We start from the raw sequence: 20,420 nt of genomic DNA, 5'->3' as shown, positions 1-20,420 counted from the left end.
CCAACTGGGCATATCAGGCATGCTTGTGCATTTTCAGAGTGCTCCGCTCACTCTCAGCAGGGGAAGCGCATGGAAAGCCCTTTAAATGCCCTGCAGTGCCATGCTGCTTCTGCCAGCCATGGCACCACTGCCTCCCCCAAGTTGCTCCACACCCTGAAAGCACCACACAAACTCCAATTCCCGAGGGGGAGGGGTTGGGGACCCGGCAGGGGATCTCACTCTCAGTGCTGGAGGGGAGAGGAAAACCCACATTCGCTGAAAATGGATCTGCAGATGGTTAGGGCAAAGGATGTGTGTGTGTGGGGGGTCTGTCCTACCATGACCAGAGATGTCACGAGGAGAGACCCTGGCAAAGCAGTCCAGCCAGACCCATCACAAAGCCACTGCAAGCAGCTTGCTGCCCAGTAGGCTCAGTTCAGTTTCAGTTTATTTGTGGTCTCTGACCAGAAAAATATATACATACAGTCCAAACAGTAACAATAACTAATCCAGGTATTCATAAACTCTGTGGCCTGACATTCTTGTGAGCAGGCGTAGTCCGCGTGGGCTTTGGTATCCATCATCGTCACAGAGGAAGAATCACTCCAAAACATGGAGCGATTCTGATCCTGCTGGCTCTGGCATTTTCAGGGATGCCTGCCAGGCCACGTGGGTGTGGTGGGCAGAGAAATCCATGCATATTTGCAGTGGGGCGACCTGATTGCCAGAGTGAGTGCTTTTAAGCCTGCTGACCACCAGCCACTGAGACCGGGAAAGGTGTTGTTGGGCTACCCTTCCCTGGGGCTTGCAGGGACATAGTATCGTGGCTGGGCAGCTGCAGCCCTCCAGCCCGCATGTGTGCCTCCATGGCCTGTCACTCTCATGAGAGAGCAGACTGGTCTGTAATGGCAGGGCAATATCTAGATGTGACACAAGAGAATCCTGATTGTTACCCAGGGTCGTTCTTCTCATGAGGTATGGCCAATATTGCATGCATGCACCCCAGGGGAAAGGGCTGGGGCCCCTTCCCCACCCTTTCTGTCTAAAAAAACAGAACTGACTTTATTTCTCCCCCCCCCAACCAGTTCCCGCCCTTCTCAGAGCCATGATGGGGTGCCATGCTTGTACTACCACTTGGAGTGTTTCTGCTTGTGGACATACATGACTGTTGCTCCCTTCTTGGGGAGCAACGCACTGAGTGCTTGTCCAGTCATCCCTTGCCCTCACCCTGCAGCTTGCAGGGTGGGGGGAGCTATGGATGGAGTGGGAATGGGGGGTGCCCACAAATGACTGTGTGTCTTGACAGGCTGGCTAGTCCAGGGTTGGTGTGTGTGTGTGTGTGTGTGTGTGTGTGTGTGTAGCATCCCCGTAGCCTGGCAACTCCATAGCTGCACAGCTGACAGGAGGGGCATAGCCTTTCCCCCCGAGCGGCTGCCAGGAAGAAATGCCGAAAGCATGGAGCAGCCACTTCTCTGGGCGGGTCTGCCTCGCTGTCTCTGTGAGTGGGTTTTGGAAATGGGCATGAAACCGTGGTTATAACTGGGTCAGCAGTTGGGTGTAATGCTTCGATGGCAAAGCCGCAGTTGTCGGTGGTGAAGCTTTGAGAAAGCCAAAGCTGCAATTGGAGTCTGGCAGGGCAAAACAGAGTTCGCAGTTACGACCTTGGCCAGCTATAACTGCGGTTAAAGTGTACATGTGAACCAGGCCTTAAAGTTACCTCATCTGTATTTCAGCTGCAGGATATATTGAACCGTGTGGCCATCTTGATTTTTACCCAAATGGAGGGAAAATAATGCATGGCTGCAAACAATTCCTGGCACCTAAACATTGGGATATCAATCAAGTTATGAGAGGTACATACAATTTATAAATTTAGCACCTCTGATATTTGAACTGTATTCGAATGGTAAAATTTCTACATATTAACTAGAAATACTGCTTTTAAAAATGTGCTCAGGTACATACGATTAAGTGCAAATGATAAAAAATCTCCATGCCTGGATTAAAAGAAGAAAGCAGTGGCCAACATCCAGACAACCATGGTGGGCTAATAAAAAGCATCATTTTTGTTGCATTGGGGCAGGGGTGATGATTCTGTCTTTCCTCTGCAGCCCTCTGTACCTCATAAAAGGTAAGTCTGAGGGTTCCTCAATGCATAAGGACATCTTTTGTGAGGCACAGAGGGCTGCAGAGGGAAAAGAAAACTGCCAAAAATCCACCCCCCACCCTTTGCATAATGGAAAAGACTGTGCTACTTGCGCTCCAGTAGTCTGGATGTCAGCCAGTATTCTACTGGAAATTTCAGATATAAAGTTGCATGCATATAATGTTTATTGTCTGACTAAAGAAAATATGGATTCTCCTTCTAGTGGTATCCTTGTTTATTAACTTGATATCATTCCCCCATTTAAGAAAAACTATGCTTTTTGTTCAATCCCTCCATTCCTTCAATATCCTCTAAAAAGGCATCTGTATTGCCATGTCGGTAGGGTGCTTTCAAGTAGATTGATTAATCAGGTAACAAATTTTATTAGTTTGCAGCCTGAACTAAAATAATTTTTGGACATTTCTTCCAGACATGACTTTAGGATGTTCACACAAACGAAGCGTGCTGTATTATTCTAACAGTGTTTTAATCCCAGATGGATTTCTCGGCTACCGATGCAATTCATACGACTCCTTTCTGTCAGCAAGTATCCAGTCCAAATGTGGTTTATAGCTTGATTCTAACTATGTTTTTCATGGAAGCAGATACAGACTGCTCAAGTGATGACTGTGCTACCTGCTAAAGGATACAGCGTAGAGCCGAGAGTGTAATGCTGGCTATGCTGGTAGTTAAATAAACATAAGAGTATTTCAGTTCCTGAGATGTCAGAATAGCTTTTAAAAACTGTTGGCATGTCTCTCTGGTAAGAGATACCCTTCTGTTACAGCAGAGTGCACTGAGGCAAAACACAGCGGATTCTGCCCAGGCATACGTGTTTGCTGAGAGCAAAAGAAACCTGGAGCCAGTTCATAGTTTCAAATCAATATAAGGAGTCTTTATGGGAGAACTCCATTCTAGATAGGAAAGTGGAGATAGAATCTCTCATCTAGCTAGCTAGCTGGATGAAGTGAGATGCTGTCTGCATCTCTGCACACATGGTGCAGAGAGAGAGAGAGGCGAGCGTGTGTGATAGGGAGAAGAAAAGGGAAGAGAGAGAGAGGCAGGCAGGCAGGCAGGCAGGAAGTCCCTGAGAGTAGCAATCTACATATCAAAGGGATAGTGTCAGAGCAGTAGAGGGAAGGGATGGCCAATTTCTTGACCCCTCTAGACCTCTGACTCACTAATCTGTCCCCTCTGTCATTGAGGCATGAGGCAGCACAGAGTCCTTCACTTCCAACACCCCCTCTCAATGTCTTGTGACTCAGTCTATAAGATTCATTTCCTTTCTCAGTTCTTCAAAGCAAGGTCTTGGTAGTGGCTTAGTGAGTAGATCTGCAAGCATTTCATTTATTGGGCAGTAGATCAGCTTGATTAGTCCATCCTTTTGCAGATTTCTTAGTACATGGTACTTCACGTCAATATGTTTGATATGCTTCTTTACATCTTCCTGTTTGGAGAGTTGAATGCAGCCTTGGTTGTCTTAATACACTGGTACGGGCTGTGGTACATCTATACCCAGATCTTTCAGTAGTTGACACCACCACTGTATCTCATGACAGCACTGTGCAGCTGGTACATATTCTGCTTCAGTGGTAGATGATGCTATTATGTCTTGCTTGGTGCTTGACCAGCTTATGGCTCCAGCTCCATAGAAAATTATGTGACCACTGGTGGATTTCCTTTCTGTTAGGTCTCCACCCCAGTCTCCATCTACGTACACTTCTAGTTTTGGTTCACTGCTAGCTGGTAGTTTGAGCTTAAAGTGTACAGTACCCTTTAGGTACGTAACAAGTCTCTTAATCACATTCCAATCCTTGACTGTTGGTGATGCAGTCTTTCTGCAAAGTAAGCTAACTGCTGTACTGATATCTGGTCTAGTGAGTGTACTAATGTATAGAAGTTTACCCAATGCTTCACGATATCTATGGTTGATAGATAGTGGTTCAGTTTGATCTTCTTGCTTTATGTAGTTCACGTCCATTGGAGTTGGTGTAAGATTCACATCTTCCAGTCTCAGCAGGTTCATCAGTTCTTTAATTTTCTGTTCTTGGTTGATGAGGAAACTTCCGTCTTTCTCTCTTTGTACATGAATGCCCAAGTACTGTGCGATGTTGCTGAGTCGCTTGACTTCCACATTCCTGTTCAGTTGATACATTATTTCCTTGCTGTCATCTGGATTCTCATAGGCAAGAATTAAATCATCAACATACACCAAAATGTTAGTCCATTTGCTTTCTCTGCATCTGGTGTACAGGCAGGGATCAGCTTCACTTCTTTTGAAGTTTGCTTGAAGTAACATATCATTCAGTTTTGTGTTCCACGCTCTGGCAGCCTGTTTCAAACCATAAATGCTCTTTTGCAGTTTGCATACAAAGTCTTCTTTGCCTTTCTCTAAGAAACCCAGTGGTTGTTACATGTAAATGTCCTCTTCCAGTTCGCCATGCAAGAATTTAGTTTTCACATCTAGGTGTTCAATGTGCATTCCTTTGCTAGCAGCAATACTTAACAGAGTTCTTACTGTGGTGTGTTTGGCTACTGGTGCAAATGTTTCATCATAATCTTCTCCATATTTCTGTGAATATCCTTTTGCTACTAGTCTGGCTTTGTAGCACTGTATCTCACCGTCAGCATCATGTTTGAGTTTGAAGACCCATTTGCAGCCTATAACTTTCCTCCCTTGAGGTAGCTTAGTAAGAGTCCAGGTTTTGTTTTTCAGTAGAGCCTCAAGCTCTTCAATTGCAGCTTGTTTCCACTTCTGGGCTTCTGGTTGTGGTAGCTGGGATATCTCCTCCCATGACGAGGGTTCTGGTTGTTCCACCATTCTTGTGAGATAGGACAGTCTCGGGCTGGAACACCTCTGGTTGAGCACATTGATCACCTCACCTCACCCTCTGTGGTCTCTTCCACTATCTCAGGTACATCTGGTGGAGTGCTGGAGGTCTCTATGTCGAGCGGGGTTGGATCTGGATCTGCTGTCTCCACCTCCTTAATTCTGCTGACATCAGGAAGCATAATCCAGTTGTCAGGGTGTTTGGTCTGGTCGCTTGCTTCAGTGTAGGCCCCCTCTGAAGACGCAGCTCTCTCATTCTCTTCAAAATACACTGATATGCTGATGGTCATCTTACTGGTGTCAGGATCCAGAATTCTGTAGCCTTTGGATTGCGCTCAGTAGCCTACAAAAATACCTTTTGTGGCCCTAGCTCCTAACTTAGTTCTTTTTTCCTTTGGGATGTATGAGTAAGCCATGCATCCAAAGACATGCAAATGCGTCATGGACGGCTTATGACCATGCCAAAGTTCATATGGTGTTGTCCCTACAGCCTTTGTGTGCATTCTGTTTTGTATGTATGTAGCAATCATGATGCCTTGTCCCCAGAGTTTCTGTGGGAGGTGTGCATCAGCAAACATGCATCTTACCATATCCAAGAGACGTCTATTCTTTCTCTCTGACACTCCATTCTGTGATGGGTTGTAAGCTATTTTGGTTTGATGCACCATTCCATGTTCTCTCAGGAACTGCTTCTTGGCACTGGACATATACTCTCCTCTACTGTCTGTAAGCAGGATCTTTGGCTTCCACTCAAATTTGTTGCTCGCCATGGCCACATAGTCCTGGAGTTTCTCAAGCATCTGTGATTTCTCCTTTAGTAGAAAGAGAACTGTATATCTTGAATAATCATCAATGAACGTTAGGATGTATTTGAAATTACCTATTGTTGCTAGTAGTGGTCTGCATATATCACTGTGGATCAGCTATAGAGGTCTTCTGGTCTTCATTTCATTCTGCTTAACTGTGCAAAGTTAACTGCTTTGGACTCAAGACAAAAACACAGTCACAATGTCACATGGTATAAAATTAATGCCATCAGCTAATCCCCTTTCCTTTGTGTTCTGGATTGATTCATAGCTCCTGTGACCTATATGTCTATGCCACAGTTGCAAGCGGTTCTCATGCGAGCATTACTGAGCAAGGTTCACTTCATTATGCTGACATGCTTCAGGTTTGGACCAGGCTGGTTTTTCTCTGTCTGCCTTTGACACAAGTTGCTCCTGCACATTGTATAGGCCTTTGCATTCAGTACCTACAAAGCAAACTTCTCCATTCTGGGTAACAACACATTGTCCATTTCTAATACAGTTCACAGCCTTGTTTCTCTAGCTCGGATAATGAAAGCAAGGAGCTTGAGAAATTGGGGATATAAAAAACATCTTTCACTAGAAATTCATTAATGGATCCATCTGGTAACTTGCAGTACAAAACTCCTTTGCCTTTCCTCTTTGCTTTAATTGTAGTATTACTGCCCAAATGAATGATCTCTTTGGGAATATTAAACAGTTCAGTATAGAAATCAAGGCGATTTGAGATGTGAATTGTAGACCCACTGGCTAAAATGAATCCTGCATCTCCTTGTAATAAGGACACACTATAGTTGAGACTGAATCTCTTTCAGTAAAATCAGCTTTCCTTGTCTGATTCTTGGGACAGTTCACCACCTTGTGGCCGGATTGGTTGCACAGAAAACATCTAAAGGCATTAGTGCCTGTTGGTCTCATTCCAGACATTCCAGGAGCAGTCTCTCTGGCAGCGGTCATGTGACCTCTCCCTCTGGACTGAGTTCCCTTGGCAATGGAGCCAGAGCTTTTGGTATGCAGATGAGGACCCCTGTGATTTCCTCTCACAGCATTCTTCCCTCTCCACCTTGGGTTTTCTCTGGCATGGCCACGTGTTGCTTTAAGAGCAAAGTTACTTGCCAATTCACCTTTATAGCGAGAACTCAAAACTTGCCTTCTGCTTGCCTCAGTAGAGATAGTTTCCACGGCTCTCTCAAAAGTTAGAGCGGTGTGGGTTTCCAATTGCCCAATAATATTACTGTAACTGGGAGGCATGCTTAGAAACAGAGCTTCCAATTTCTGATTCTGTGTAAATTCCTCTCTTGCTGCTTTAAATTCTGCCAAAAAAAGTCCTGTAGTACTCCTACATGTCTGGCAAAACAGCCCGCATCTTTATACTGGAGATTCTGCATTTTCTTTCTCAAAGGAAGAAAACCACCCACCCCTTTTTCATACGCAATGACTCTAGCTTACTTAGCATTTCCTTTAGGTCACAAGATCACATATGGTAGAAAGATAATGTTTACTCATAGAAGCAGCAATGAGAGCTTGGGCCTTGGCTTCGTGCAGTTCCCATGCCTCTTTAGCAGCCTTCTCCACAGCTGAGTTTCCATCTGTGGGGGCATCTTCTTCAGTGACCTTCTGTAGTCCTTCAGCTCGTAATGCAAGCCACAGTTGAATTTGCCATTCCAAGTAATTATCTGGGTTCAAGACAGTCAGCCTAAGCTTTCCTTCTAGATAAGTAGCCATCCTCACTGTGCGCCATAAAAGCAGCTGTAGATCAGCAATTCAAAGTGCTCATGGCTAGATCTCACTGGATCTCCGGGAACAAACTTAAATCTTTAGTTGCAGTATACACAGTTCAAAGCCAACTGGGTCCATAACCTGTTGGGAAGTCTCTCTGGTAAGAGATTACCTTCTATTTCAGCAGACTGCACTGAGGCAAAACACAGCGGATTCTGCCCAGGCATATGTGTCTGCTGAGAGCAAAAGAAACCTGGAGCCAGTTCATAGTTTCAAATCAATATAAGGAGTCTTTATGGGAGAACTCCATTCTAGATAGGAAAGTGGAGAGATAGAATCTCTCATCTATTTATTTATTTTATTTATTTATCTGATTTATATACCGCCCTTCCAAAATGGCTCAGGGTGGTTGGCTCAGGGCAAAATGGCTCAGCGCATCCAGCTAGCTAGCTAGCTGGATGCAGAGAGATGCTGTCTGCATCTCTGCACACATGGTGCAGAGAGAGAGGCGAGCGTGTGTGATAGGGAGAAGAAAAGGGAAGAGAGAGAGAGGCAGGCAGGCAGGAAGTCCCTGACAGTAGCAATCTACATATCAAAGGGATAGTGTTAGAGCAGTAGAGAGAAAGGATGACCAATTTCTTGACCCCTCTAGCCCTCTGACTCACTAATCTGTCCCCCTCTGTCACTGAGGCATGAGGCCGCGCAGAGTCCTTCACTTCTAACAAAAACAACACTAACAAATAGCAGATATTATTTATTGATTATTATTATTAATATTAATGTTAATAATATTTAGGGTAAATGCTTCCCATGTCCCAAGGAGACCTGTCCAATGATGGGCCACTATGCTGATAGGTTTCCAGGTAAAACTACAGAGGTGCACCAAGTGTATTATTTAAACACAGAAGCTTTCCAGCCATTTGCTTGTAAGTGTTACTTCCATTTATTCTTATTAAATAATTCTGTTTAATATCCTTTTCATGTCTTACTTCCTTTGTACTACTACTACTACATCATTTTCAACCAGAAAAGAAGTTTACAAAGCATTTTGCATTGGAAAGAATGAGAAGAGGTTGTCTGTCCTGAAAGAGTCTAAAAAGAAACACAAGGGAGACACCAGCAACTCCCACTGAGATGGGCTGAATAGGGACAGTTGCTCTCCCCTATTAAATATAAGATAGTCCCCACTTTAAAAGTGCCTCTTTGCCTAATTAGCAGTTATGATCCTGATCCTGCAATCAATTCCATATAGAAGGCCTGTGTAGATGTCCAGAACATGTCAAGCTACTATCTCAAGGCCAATGCAGACAAAATTGCTACCAGATACAAACCACATGTAATTGCTCTTCTGTCCACAAAGTTAGCCATTAGTGTAGCAGGTCATCATGGAGATTTTGAAGTTTGCAGTACAGACAGTACTCCAATCCATGTGATACCAGCATGCATGCCAATGGCTTGCCAAAGAGACAACTACCACACAGCCAGTTTTAAGAGCCCCATGTGGTTGCTTTTTCAAGAGCACCAGTTCTTGGACCACATAGAGTGGCATTTGCTTGTATGGAATTTGCCAATTGGTGATGCACACGGCTGCTTTTGGCTTGTACTTGATGTGATGCACTTGGCACATAATCATTGCAATGCATCACAGAACAGCAATGTGCCACATCCTGTAAAAAAACCTTGCCAGAAGTGAACTGAATGTAAAGTTGGTGGGCAAATTTCAGACTAGTTAGTAATAACTAAGACCACTGGCATTCATGACAAATTCGTCATGACTAACTTAAGTCCCATTAATTTCAATAGGACTTAGTAATGACTAACCTAGCCTGGATGTTGCCTGGTGGATCTTCATCTAAAGAAGTCCCACAAGTATTTTACATGTCAAAAATAATTTCAATATGGTTCTATGAATTATATCTGAAACTAGAGTTTTCTTTGATAGACTTTTTTTGTTGTAACTCAACTTCTTCTCACATAATCTCCCATGCAATTACTGAATGGGGAGGGGAGGAGGACTATGCCTCCTGGCTGCAACCACTGCAAGTGACTCACCTTCTCAGTTGTTGCATATTTGACTTTCACGAGAAAGGAGCCCTTCTACTGCATATTCCATACATTGAATCCTGTTCAATCAGGATTCCCTCTAGAGTGGAGTATGCTGGTAGGCCTCTTCCTCATGAAAGCCAAATGCACAGCTGCCTGAGGAAGTGTGGCCAGTGGACACATTAGTGACAAAGGGTAGTGCCAGAGTTGTGGTCTCATTCCCTTCTCCCTACATTCAGTAAATACAAGAAGGTTTACATGAGAAGAGGGCTGTGTTTGGTTGTAATGTAACAATGCACCACTTAAAACAGGTTAAAGGTAAAGTGTGTCGTTGAGTTGATGTCAGCTCCTGGTGACCACAGAGCCTTGTGGTTGTCTTTGGTAGAATACAGGAGGGCTTTACCATTGCCTCCCATGCAGTATGAGATGATGCCTTTTAGCATCTTCCTATATCACTTCTGTATCTTCCTATATAGGTGTTTACCATAGACTGGGAAACATACTGTACCAGCAGGGATTCAAACTGGTATATACATTATCCTGTTGACTTCAATGGAATTAAGGTTCACATCGAAATACTCTAAGCAATTGAGTTGAAACATTACATGAAAAAAGGAGTAATATATTATCTGCATCAAAATATGGATTTTTATCTCTTTCAGATTAATTGTTTCTGTGTTGCACATTCATCTAAATTATTTTTGTTCCTGCATAGGTTGGAGGGAATATGTATCTGTGAAATTGTCTGGAACACAAAAAATGTGGGGAAATATATACGTAGCCTTGATTGGAAGTAATGAGCACAGAAGGCAGTACCCAGTTGCCAAGTAAGTTTAACACCAACATGAAATAAAAGCTCTGCCTATAGGGCCTGCTCAGGGTAATCCCCCCCCCCATATTGTATTTGGACTAAAATAATTATTACTGCTGTATTATCCACTTTCTACCCCCACTCTCACCCCTATACTTGAATGTGAAATCATTATATTGTATGATATCTTCTGTAAGATGTGCTGAGAGGGCTAAGTGTCATGGCCAGGTCTGAAAAAGATGAGTGATGCAAAGTGAACATTTATTGACAATGAATCAGATCAGCTGATCTCCATGGGTTGTGTCCTAAAGAAATTGGCCAAGAATAAAAAACACTTGAAATCAAAAAGGCAAGTTAGTTTTAATTAAATTAAGTCCCATTAATTTCAATGGGATTTAAGTATCTTAAGTTTCTTAGGCTACAACCCAATGTACAGTATGCTAACACAACCCATTACGTTGTAGCTTTGCATTACAAAAAAATCTTTTGCTGGTGGCTGCGTTAAGAGGAATACCACTAATGTATTTTATACTTTCTGTTCACAGTTCTTGGGATCCAATCCTTTATAAAGAGTGCTGTGCTTATGAGATCATTACCATAATTCTAAAAGCAATTATTTTGCAATACCCCAAATTACTTCTATATGACTCATACTACTTACATATGGTGCAGCTCCTTTTACTTGAATAGAATCAATCCAAAATTCAGTTTAAAGACTGGAATTTTAATTGCCTTTGGGTTTGAATCTTACAAACTTGTACAAAATTGATTTTGCACATGTGCACGTATATGAATATAAAGGGACAGCTGTGTTACTTTTGCATCAACACTACAACCCTTTAGTACTGTCGAGGTATTGTTCTTATAATTATCTGGGGGCACTCCCCATTAGCCACACTCCTCCTTTTCCACCATTCCTCACCTCCCCCTCCCCGGCTGGATACTCAGCAGGGCAGTCCGTGTCAGCCACAACCCCCACACTCCCTATCAGCCGATACTCCTTACCCTGCTCTCCCTGCTCAGTGAAATGAAATTAAAGGATTGTTTCTGTAGAGGAAAATTTCCTAGTAGTTTTAGGGTTAATTTAGCACATAGCACTAATGAGTTCCATGGCCTCCCTCCTCCTCTGAGCAAAGAGAGGCAGTCTAACTTCCCAACCCCGTGTGAGCTGGATACTAAATGAGAGGCCCATCTGCGCCCTGATTAAGCATCAGGATGCACGCGCCTCTCATTTAGTATCTAGCTTCTGGATTTGCTGCTCTCCTCACTGGAATCAGGAGGGAGGTGATCAAACTCCTTAATGCTGTACTACTGAATATCTAGCACTCGCAGCACTAAGAAGTTCAATTGTCTCCATCCTCATTCCAGCAAGGAGAGCAGCAACTGAACTTCTCAGCACCACATGAGCTGGAGACTAAATGAGAGGTGTGCATGCACCCTGATGCTTAATCAAGGTGCACATGAGCCTCTCATTTAGTATTCAGTTCACAGAGGGTTGGGAAGTTTGATCACCTTTCTCTTTGCTCAAGAGAGGAGAGGAGTGAGTCATTGTGCTATGTGCTAAACTAACCCTAAAGCTACTAGGGAATTTTCCTCTACAGAAGCACTCATTTCATTTCACTGAGCAGGAAGGGGGGGCGGACCTGGGAGAGTGTGGGGCTGGGGTACAATTGCCTTGCCTGCCTCACTTAAAGGATGGGCCACTGTATAGGCCAGATAGGATTTTCTATTCAAGAGAACAAATGGACACAATATCAGACATTAAAAATGGAAAATCGGCAACCACTGGGAAAGCATTCCACCTCTCTGAACATTCAGTAGCAGACCTCAAAGTTGTTAAAGTTCAATAAAAATGGTGTCAAAGGGAGACTCCAGCAAGAAGTTGCTGAGCTGGAGGAATTCATTTGCAGATTTGGTATTACCAGTCTTGGGCTCAATAGAGTCTAGGAACAGTTAGCTCACAATGGAAAGTAATTGTCCTCCCAGTACAGAAAATATTGTCATAGGAAACATAGGAAGCTGCCACATACCGAGTTAGACCATAGATCCATCTAGCTCAGTATTGTCTACACAGACTGGCAGTGGTTTCTCCAAGGGTGCAGGCAGGAATCTCTCTCAGCCCTGTCTTGGAGATGCCAGGGAGGGAACTTGAAACCTTCTGCTCTTCACAGAGCAACTCCATCCCCTAAGGGGAATATCTTACAGTGCTTACACCTCTAGTCCCATTCATATGCAACCAGGGCAGACCCTGCTTAGCTAAGGTGACAAGTCATGCTTGTTACCACAAGACCAGCTCTCCTCTCCTATGTGTTGCCTCCCTAAACTGATGACTAATTCCACCCACCTCCCCGACAGTAGATGAACCACAGAAACGTCACCGCAAGAGCCACCATTCCCAGGAAGCCACCAGATTCTCCTCTTCTTCCCGATTCACAGCCTGCAGCCTCGCCAGGACAGCCCCCAGCTGGCCTCCCCACCTTCATCCACCACACACAACTCCCCAAATGTCCTCCAGCTTCTGGCTGTCCACCGTGCCCCCAGAGGAAGGGAGTTGGAGAATTGCCTGCCCCATCCCCAGTCTTCCTCCAACAGGGTAAATGTCCCTTTCCCAAAATTTGCAAAGGGCTTTGTGATTTCAAAAAAAATATTGTACATTCAGGCAAATGGACAAAACCCATGACACCCAATCATCTCTCTCCTGCATTGCTATTTTAAAAATAAATTTTATATTTGAATTAAGTGAATCAACTGTGGAGAATTAGTTTAAAAATTCAGATTAATGTTAATTTGGATTGCCTGGTGAAATTTTTCCTCTTTTACAGTGGATTGTTTTCCCCAACAAGTACATATGCAAAAATTATTGATGTATCTATTCCTGGAAATATTACGGCTGTTGAATTTCAGTGGAAAAAGGATCCAGCTTGGAAAAGGACTGGCTTAATAGGAGCACAGGAAGTCACCATACTATATGGAACAAATGGTCATAAGTAAGTGTATTATTGTATCTTCCAACATGGTGAAAAATAGTCTTGTGTTTAGATGGCAAACAGGAGAAAATTGTGGGGTCACAATGGGTGACAGGTGCAGCTAGATGATTTTGGACCCTGGGCCTAAAGGGCTAATGCCCCCCCCCCCACATAAGCATCCCCCCCCCTTTATCCATCTAATGGTGCAGTAGGGAAATAACTTGACTAGCAAGCCAGAGGTTGCTGGTTCGAATCCCCGCTGATATGTTTCTCAGACAATGGGAAACATCTGTATCGGGCAGCAGCACATCGTCTCATACTGTGCGGGAGGAGGCAATGGTAAACCCTTCCTGTATTCTACCAAAGAGAACACAGGGCTCTGTGGTCACCAGGAGTTGACACCGACTTGATGGTACACTTTACCTTTTACCTCTATCTATCTATACACACACGCACGTATGCGAAATCTGGCTAATTTCTTTTTTGACACCCCATTTGGATGTGCACAATTAGAAAGCACCTGTTGAATAAACCAAGTGTAGCAAGCAAGGTCTCAGACATTTGTTTCCTGCTTTTCCACCAGCTACATGGTCTTTAGAGCTTACCTTACAATAGAGTTCCTTTAGAGCTTACCTTACAATAACTCATTAAATATGCAGATAACAATAAAAATCAATGATGTTCGTAGCCATGCTAGCTCAGGATAAGCAAGAATGTTTTATTCCCTTCTGTCTTTAGCCCCTTGTTAGGCTGTTATCTGAACTTCATTTTGGCCTTGAAACCTATATCATATACCATTATATCATTCTGCAATACTATATCTTACCACAGGCACCATGAATATTGCAATCCCCAAGCTTTTATGAAAACAAAGGCATTTACCATTTATTTCTGCCAATATTTAAATAGCAGTGACAAACATAGATTCACTCTTGCCACTTAAGTTAGCAGAATGTGCTACTTTTCACACCAGAATATGCTCAGGGGAAGGTTGGAATTTTGGTGGTGGGGAGATATTTTTAGAAGGCATTCTGAATCAGACACTTATTGATCTGTAGATACCAAACTGTGTATGGAAAGTCCAGTCACTCTCCTCTCTGTTTGGAGCCTGGGAGCAGGAAGGAACTACCCCAGCAAAGGCAGGGGTAGAGGAGAGAAACACAGCACAGGCAGGAAGAATCTCTTCAGTGGGCAGGGTGCAGGGGAAGGAATGTGGCAGAAGTGGGAAACAGCTCCAACGAGCGGGAGGAATGCTGCCGTTTCAATTAGTGAGGAGGGAAAACATGCGGCTGCGGATCTCCTCCCATCCCCGTTCCCCAGCAGTCAGAGCATGGTGCACAGCCTTTCTCCTACCATCCATCAAAGCGGTGGCAAGATTCTTCCCCTCTCTCTAGGACTAGTTTTTGCCGCTGCCATGTTCCTTCCCCTCACCCTGCCAACTGCACCTGCCAAACTGGTGGCATTTCTCCCCACTTGTTGGGGCTGGAAGGAACCAGCCCCAGCAAGGATGGGAGGGACGGGGAGACACACAGCAGCAGCGGGAATCAGCCCCAGAATGGGGAGGAATGCAGTCCCAGAGTGGGTGTAGGCAGCAAGGGCAGCACAGGCACACACTGTATGCAGGCTGCTCACCTCAGCTCCACTGCTGAAGCCATGCCCAGAACTGGGGGAGATCAAGTAGGATGCAGGCTGGCCGCACTCTGCCCCCAGCCCCGGGCTGTGCCTGTCCTCACAGCCCCTTGAAAACATTTATGCTTGGCTACCCATTGAGGTGTGGGCCAGCGATGGGCAGTAGCATAGCCAGCAGGGACAGCCGGCAGTGGAATATAAATTTAAAATAAAATAAAGTAAATAAATAAATAAATAAATAAAATAATAATAATAATAAATAATTCAGAGGAATTGGGAGTCCAGTGGCTGAGGGGGGCTCGGACACCCTCCTGGAAGTCCAGGGGGGACAGGCACCTCTGGTGTAGGGTTGCCATATTCTGGCTCTCTAAATCCAGGCACCCTAATTTGCATATCATGTAAATTGGCCTGCAAATATTTTGCATATTATGCAAATCAGCAGATGCACTTTCCAGTTGATTTGTATTTGCTCCGGATATCTACCAACAAGATCTCTTTGGCTGACCATTTCCCTCAGCATTAAACACTCAGACTTTATATCCCAACACTTTCAAATATAGAAATTCAGTTTTTAACATTGTCTAATGAGCTGTGTGTAGTGCTGTCATGGATTCTTCACCAACTGCAGACTACCATCCCACTCTATTTTCCAGTACCTGAATATGCTATTTATTGCTTTAAATGTGCTGGTTTGGTGAAGGTGAAGAGAATTAAAGGTCATGCTGAGGGTTAGTGCTGACTCTGAGTGCATTTTCATTGCCACTAAATTCTACAATTGACCCACAAAATTGGTACTAGAGAGTAAGGCTTTCATGGTTAAGCCTTGTCACAGTCACCATTTACATCCTGAGATAAATACATAAAATGTAACACTAAAATGTCTATAGGATGTAAAAAGAGCAGGTATCAGGGAGAATTTACGGTGGCTTAAAGCAAAACTAAAACAAAAAACAAAAACAAAATAATAAATGAATTATTAATAAACTAGTGTTTCAGGCCCGTTGTGATAACGGGCGCTAGTAGGGGAGAGTTCCCCCCCCCGCCCCACTTCCTCTGGCCTCCCCCCCCCACGCCCTCCCAGCTGGCCGAGACTTCCTTACCCAAAGCAGCCCGCGACAGTCGGGCGATCAAAAATCCATTTTTTGCGAAGAAGAGAGGAGCTCCGGAACAGAGCTCCTCTCTGTGCTAAGCCAATGCCCAAACTGCTGCTATGGACGCAAAGGACGCAATAGGTGTCCTTTGCGCCCAAAGCACCACTTCGGGGAGAGACTTAGCACAGAGAGGAGCTCTGTTCGGGAGCTCCTCTCTTCTTCGCAAAAACAGCTTTTAGTTCGCCCGACTGTCGCGGGCTGCTTCGGGTAAGGAGGTCTCGGCCAGCTGGGAGGGCGGTTGGCGGCCATGGCGGCGGCCGCGGAGGCATTCTTCTGGGCCGTTTTGGCCCTTAATCATTTGCGGGGGGGGAGCGGGGAAGGAGTATGTGGGCAGCTGGGAGGGCGGGAGAGTGGGCGGTGGCGGTGGTGGTGGCCGGGCAGACTCTGGGGGCGGCGCTGCCGGTCCGGTCCGCCCCCGCCTCACATTCCCGGCCGGTCTCCCCGGACGGGCAAGGGCCCCAAGGACTTGCAGCCGCCTGGCTGCGGCGGCGGTGCCAGGCCTCGGCGGCGGCTCTGCCGCCACCTCGGCCGGCTTACCCCATCACCTCCTCCCCCCGCCCGGCTTCGGCGGCGCGGCTCCACCGCCGCCTTGGCCGCGCTGCGTCCTCTGGCCGAGGCGGCGGCTTTGCCGCCGCCTCGGCCAGTCTCCTCCTTCCCCGCATTCCCGGCTTCTTCGGGGCGGCCGCTTCTGGCCGCCCAAGATGGCCACCGGGTGCCGGCCCTCATGTCTCCCTTGCCCTGTTCTGCGCCTGCGCTTCGCGCAGGCGCAGAACAGGGCAGGGAGGCACGAACACACGCTTGGTGCCCGTCCACGGACGGACACCAAGCGTTTTATTAGAGAGGATTAATAAATAATTTATTTGTTATAAGAAAATAAATTAAGACTACACTAAGTTTGACATAGCCACCTAATGACACAGTGGGGAAGTAACTTGTCTAGTGAGCCAGAGGTTGCTGGTTCGAATCCCCACTGGTATGTTTCCACATATATCGGGCAGCAGCGATATAGGAAGATGCTGGGCTCTTTGGTCGCCAGGAGTCCAGTGACTCGATGGCACAACTCTACTTTACAAGTTTGACATATTAACAGCAGCAATAGAACAACAACAACAAAAAAGCACAACTTTTCAGTTAAGGCTGCAGTTCTTTACACACTTACTTGAGAGAATATTTGATTGAAACCTGCAGTGCTTACTCTTAATTAGGCATGCATAAAATGTCAAGCCAAAGTCCTTAAACATTAGAATACACAGCCTGGTAGGCAGGCAGTGGTTTACACAAAAAACAAGCTATCCTCTCAACTGATAAATAGAGATCCTCTGTTGATAAAAAAAACCCACAAAGGCAACATTCCTCCAGCAAAAGAAGAATGGCTGATGAAGGCATATGAATATGTAGAAATGGCAAAACTTACTGTATTAGTAAGAGATAGTCATATAGAAAACTTCGTAGAAGATTGGAAACCCTTCTTGTGGTATATGAAAAACAATGTGAATTTGGATTTATTAACGGGGGTTGAAATGTAAAAATAACAGTTGGGGAATTTGTTATAGTAATGAAACTAATAGATTACTATGGTGATGAAAACAAGGATTAGGACATAATAACCAGATATATAAATACAAAGAAAATATTTACATGAGAGCAAATATGGATGTTGCAGTATAACTGTGTTGAAAGATGAACGGGAAGTCAATTGATATGTAGAAAACTAATAAAAATAAAGTGCAAAAAGGGGGGGGGCAACATTCCTCAGGGGATTACTTTATTTGTGAACCTTTCCCAGCTAGCCTCCTGTGTGTTACCTGCCTTAATCTAAGTCCAGCAGATGAGCAGAATAGTGACCGCACATTTTGCTCCATAACTCCACTTCTACAAGGGCTAGAGCTTAGCCTTTTTAAAAAAATTAAAGCTGAAATCAGGGGGAATCCAGGTGGACTAAGCAATCTGGGTGACATGCCTGAAATCCGGATACTACCCAGAAAATTGGGAGACATGGCAACCATATTCTGGAGACAGTTCACATAGATTAAGAGTACATCAACCACAAATACCCCAAATCTCCTTGAGGGTTGTGGATATCCAGATTTACACTAAGGTCCTGAACCAGGTCCTATGAGAAAGTTCCTGTATGGATGTGCTAGTAGACAGCATTCTAGTCTACATGCTCAAATGGGTTTCCATTGATTCAACGGATTTGGACTGTTGTATGAACATACATCCTTTGCAATGTATGCTTCTTGACTCAAATGGGCTTAGACCATACAGTTCATGCCTGCTTACAGCTGCAAAAGTTTGTTTTTTTAAATCAAAGACATTAATGAAGTTTATTATCATTTGGCTGAGAGCATAGGCAAGGGGCTATTTATGGCACTATTTTTTCCCCTTGTGTTGGTAGTTGTTCCTTGTTCATGAAGACCAAATACTTCTCACGCCTTTGCCATAAGCACCTACAGTTTTGTACAATCTAATGCATATATATAGGAGGGTTGGTGGTCTGCTACAAAATTGCAGGTTCTGCTAGCAGCAAACAAGCAAGAACTTTTTAAGATGGCGACTTTACCACAACTTTACTTTGGGAGGGTGTGTGTGTTCACACAGCCAGATTTATGCTGAAGTCCATGTGATATTTCAGAGAGCACTTCACACGCGATTTGTGTTTTCTCCTCCATATTGGAATCTAGCCCATTTCTGTCCTGTTTAAAAAAAAAAATCCTCTTTTTGCATCAGAGTATCTGTTATGCCCTGAACTTGCAGTAACGCCTCATGGTAAATCCATGGTAAATCCTGCTTTCTGAAAAGCCTCCAGGTTATTCATCTATCTATCTATATAAAATTGAAATGTGCATTTGTCTGTTCTCTATGCATTCCCACACCCTTTGAGCTATCAGGACCAAACTTGCCACAGTGACTGCCTGGGACCCTACCTACATAAGGTACCTGGGGAACCCGACAACCATTCCGCACAGACAGACAGGCGGATATACAGCGGGTATAGTCATAAAACAAAAAGCAATTCTGGGGCCCATGCAACGCCGGGCACTTATAGCTTGTTTGCTATAAACTGGAGCTTTCCCAGACAGCAGGCTTTACTGTTTTCTGCGAAGCTTAATGTGAGTTCAAACCTGATGCCAAACACAGACACAGAGTGGATTTTTAAACTCCAGATATAAATTGGGCTACACTCTTAATGCAGGATGAAAAACCTGCATTGTGTGTGAAGTGCTCCCTGATAGCTTACAGTGACTTCAGGGTAAATTTGGCCGATATGTGAATGCACACCTCCATTCCAGAGGAGAAGTGAACTAAAAACCGGGTGTGAAAATCTTCCTGGTGTGATAGGACTGGAATGACCTGGATTGAAATCCACATACAGCCATAAAGCTCACTAGGTGACTTTGGTCCACTCTCTCACCTACCCTTTGCTATTGTGAAGATTAAAAAGGGGGAGATCCATGGATCCCACTCTGAGTTCCTTGCAGAAAGGTTGGGATAGAAAAGTAACAAATACATAAGCATGGAATCACCAACAACAGGTGAAGAAAAGAGTCACCATGAGCACCATAATCATGGCTGGCTCCTGTTTTGTGCATTTGTACCAGGGATCTTGGTTGCACTGATGAGCTTGATTTCTTAAAGATATTACAGTGCTTTTGGCTTGATCCTAAATGATCTTAAGTTGAGTGGAAAATAACTGCAGATGAATTTAGCCATTTATGTAACAATGTAACAATGATGTAACAATGTAATAGCAATGCTAAAGCAAAGGATTAACAAGGGTGTGGAAAAGTTACAAGAGAGTTCAGAGAGACCTGCACATTTAAGAAAGATGAAAAAATTTAAAAAGACATTTTAGGATTTGAATTGTTTTATTTTTTCCTTGAAGACTTTAGCTCAATATTTGTCTTTTCTTTCCAGATCTGTATTTTGTGGCAGTCAAGTTGTCCAGCCTGAGGTATGGCAAAAACTTACACTTTGCTAAAACACACATGAAAGCATTTGCATTTGTGCAAACTGTCATCTGAGAATATAGAATAAATTAATTTTCTATTGTCACTGGTGAGTTCTTTGGAAAGTCGGTTCTTTTAAAGATATCATCATCATCATCATCATCATCATCATCATCATCATCGATTTTAAGCAGCCTCACTAGAATCAGAATTTTAAGGAGAAAAGGCACTTCGTCTGAATCCACTGCCTATTGTAGTAGGAAGTTCTAACCAGATTAACTGCAATGCTGGCTCAAAGATAGAATGAAGGCCTGTGTGTTGGATCAGGATCCAACAACAGTGATATTAACTAGCCCCTGTGCCAAGTGCTGCACCAAGGCTGCTACACAG

General features: G+C 44.3%; 1 protein-coding gene across 1 annotated transcript; it reads left to right on the top strand.

Annotated features, from left to right (window-relative positions):
• Positions 1 to 1,258: 1,258 nt before the first annotated feature.
• Positions 1,259 to 20,136, top strand: LOC128352214 (pancreatic lipase-related protein 2-like). The gene is made up of 6 exons (XM_053312589.1): positions 1,259 to 1,832; positions 2,556 to 2,668; positions 8,277 to 8,406; positions 10,239 to 10,350; positions 13,157 to 13,321; positions 19,999 to 20,136. Exons 1-6 carry the CDS (start codon positions 1,772 to 1,774, stop codon positions 20,060 to 20,062), a joined length of 645 nt encoding a protein of 214 aa, XP_053168564.1. The 5' UTR covers positions 1,259 to 1,771; the 3' UTR covers positions 20,063 to 20,136.
• Positions 20,137 to 20,420: the final 284 nt, after the last annotated feature.

Source organism: Hemicordylus capensis, chromosome 3, assembly GCF_027244095.1.
Source record: "Hemicordylus capensis ecotype Gifberg chromosome 3, rHemCap1.1.pri, whole genome shotgun sequence".
Lineage (NCBI taxonomy): Eukaryota > Metazoa > Chordata > Lepidosauria > Squamata > Cordylidae > Hemicordylus > Hemicordylus capensis.
The sequence above is the reverse complement of the archived record's forward strand: the minus strand, read 5'-3'. Positions and strand labels throughout refer to the sequence as shown.

Coding starts and splice junctions, on each gene's coding strand:
- LOC128352214 (XM_053312589.1), top strand. CDS start 1,772: ATGCATGGCTGCAAACAATTCCTGGCACCTAAACATTGGGATATCAAT. Junction 1,833..2,555: donor TATCAATCAAGTTATGAGAG/GTACATACAATT, acceptor CATTTCTTCCAG/ACATGACTTTAGGATGTTCA. Junction 13,322..19,998: donor TATGGAACAAATGGTCATAA/GTAAGTGTATTA, acceptor TTTTCTTTCCAG/ATCTGTATTTTGTGGCAGTC.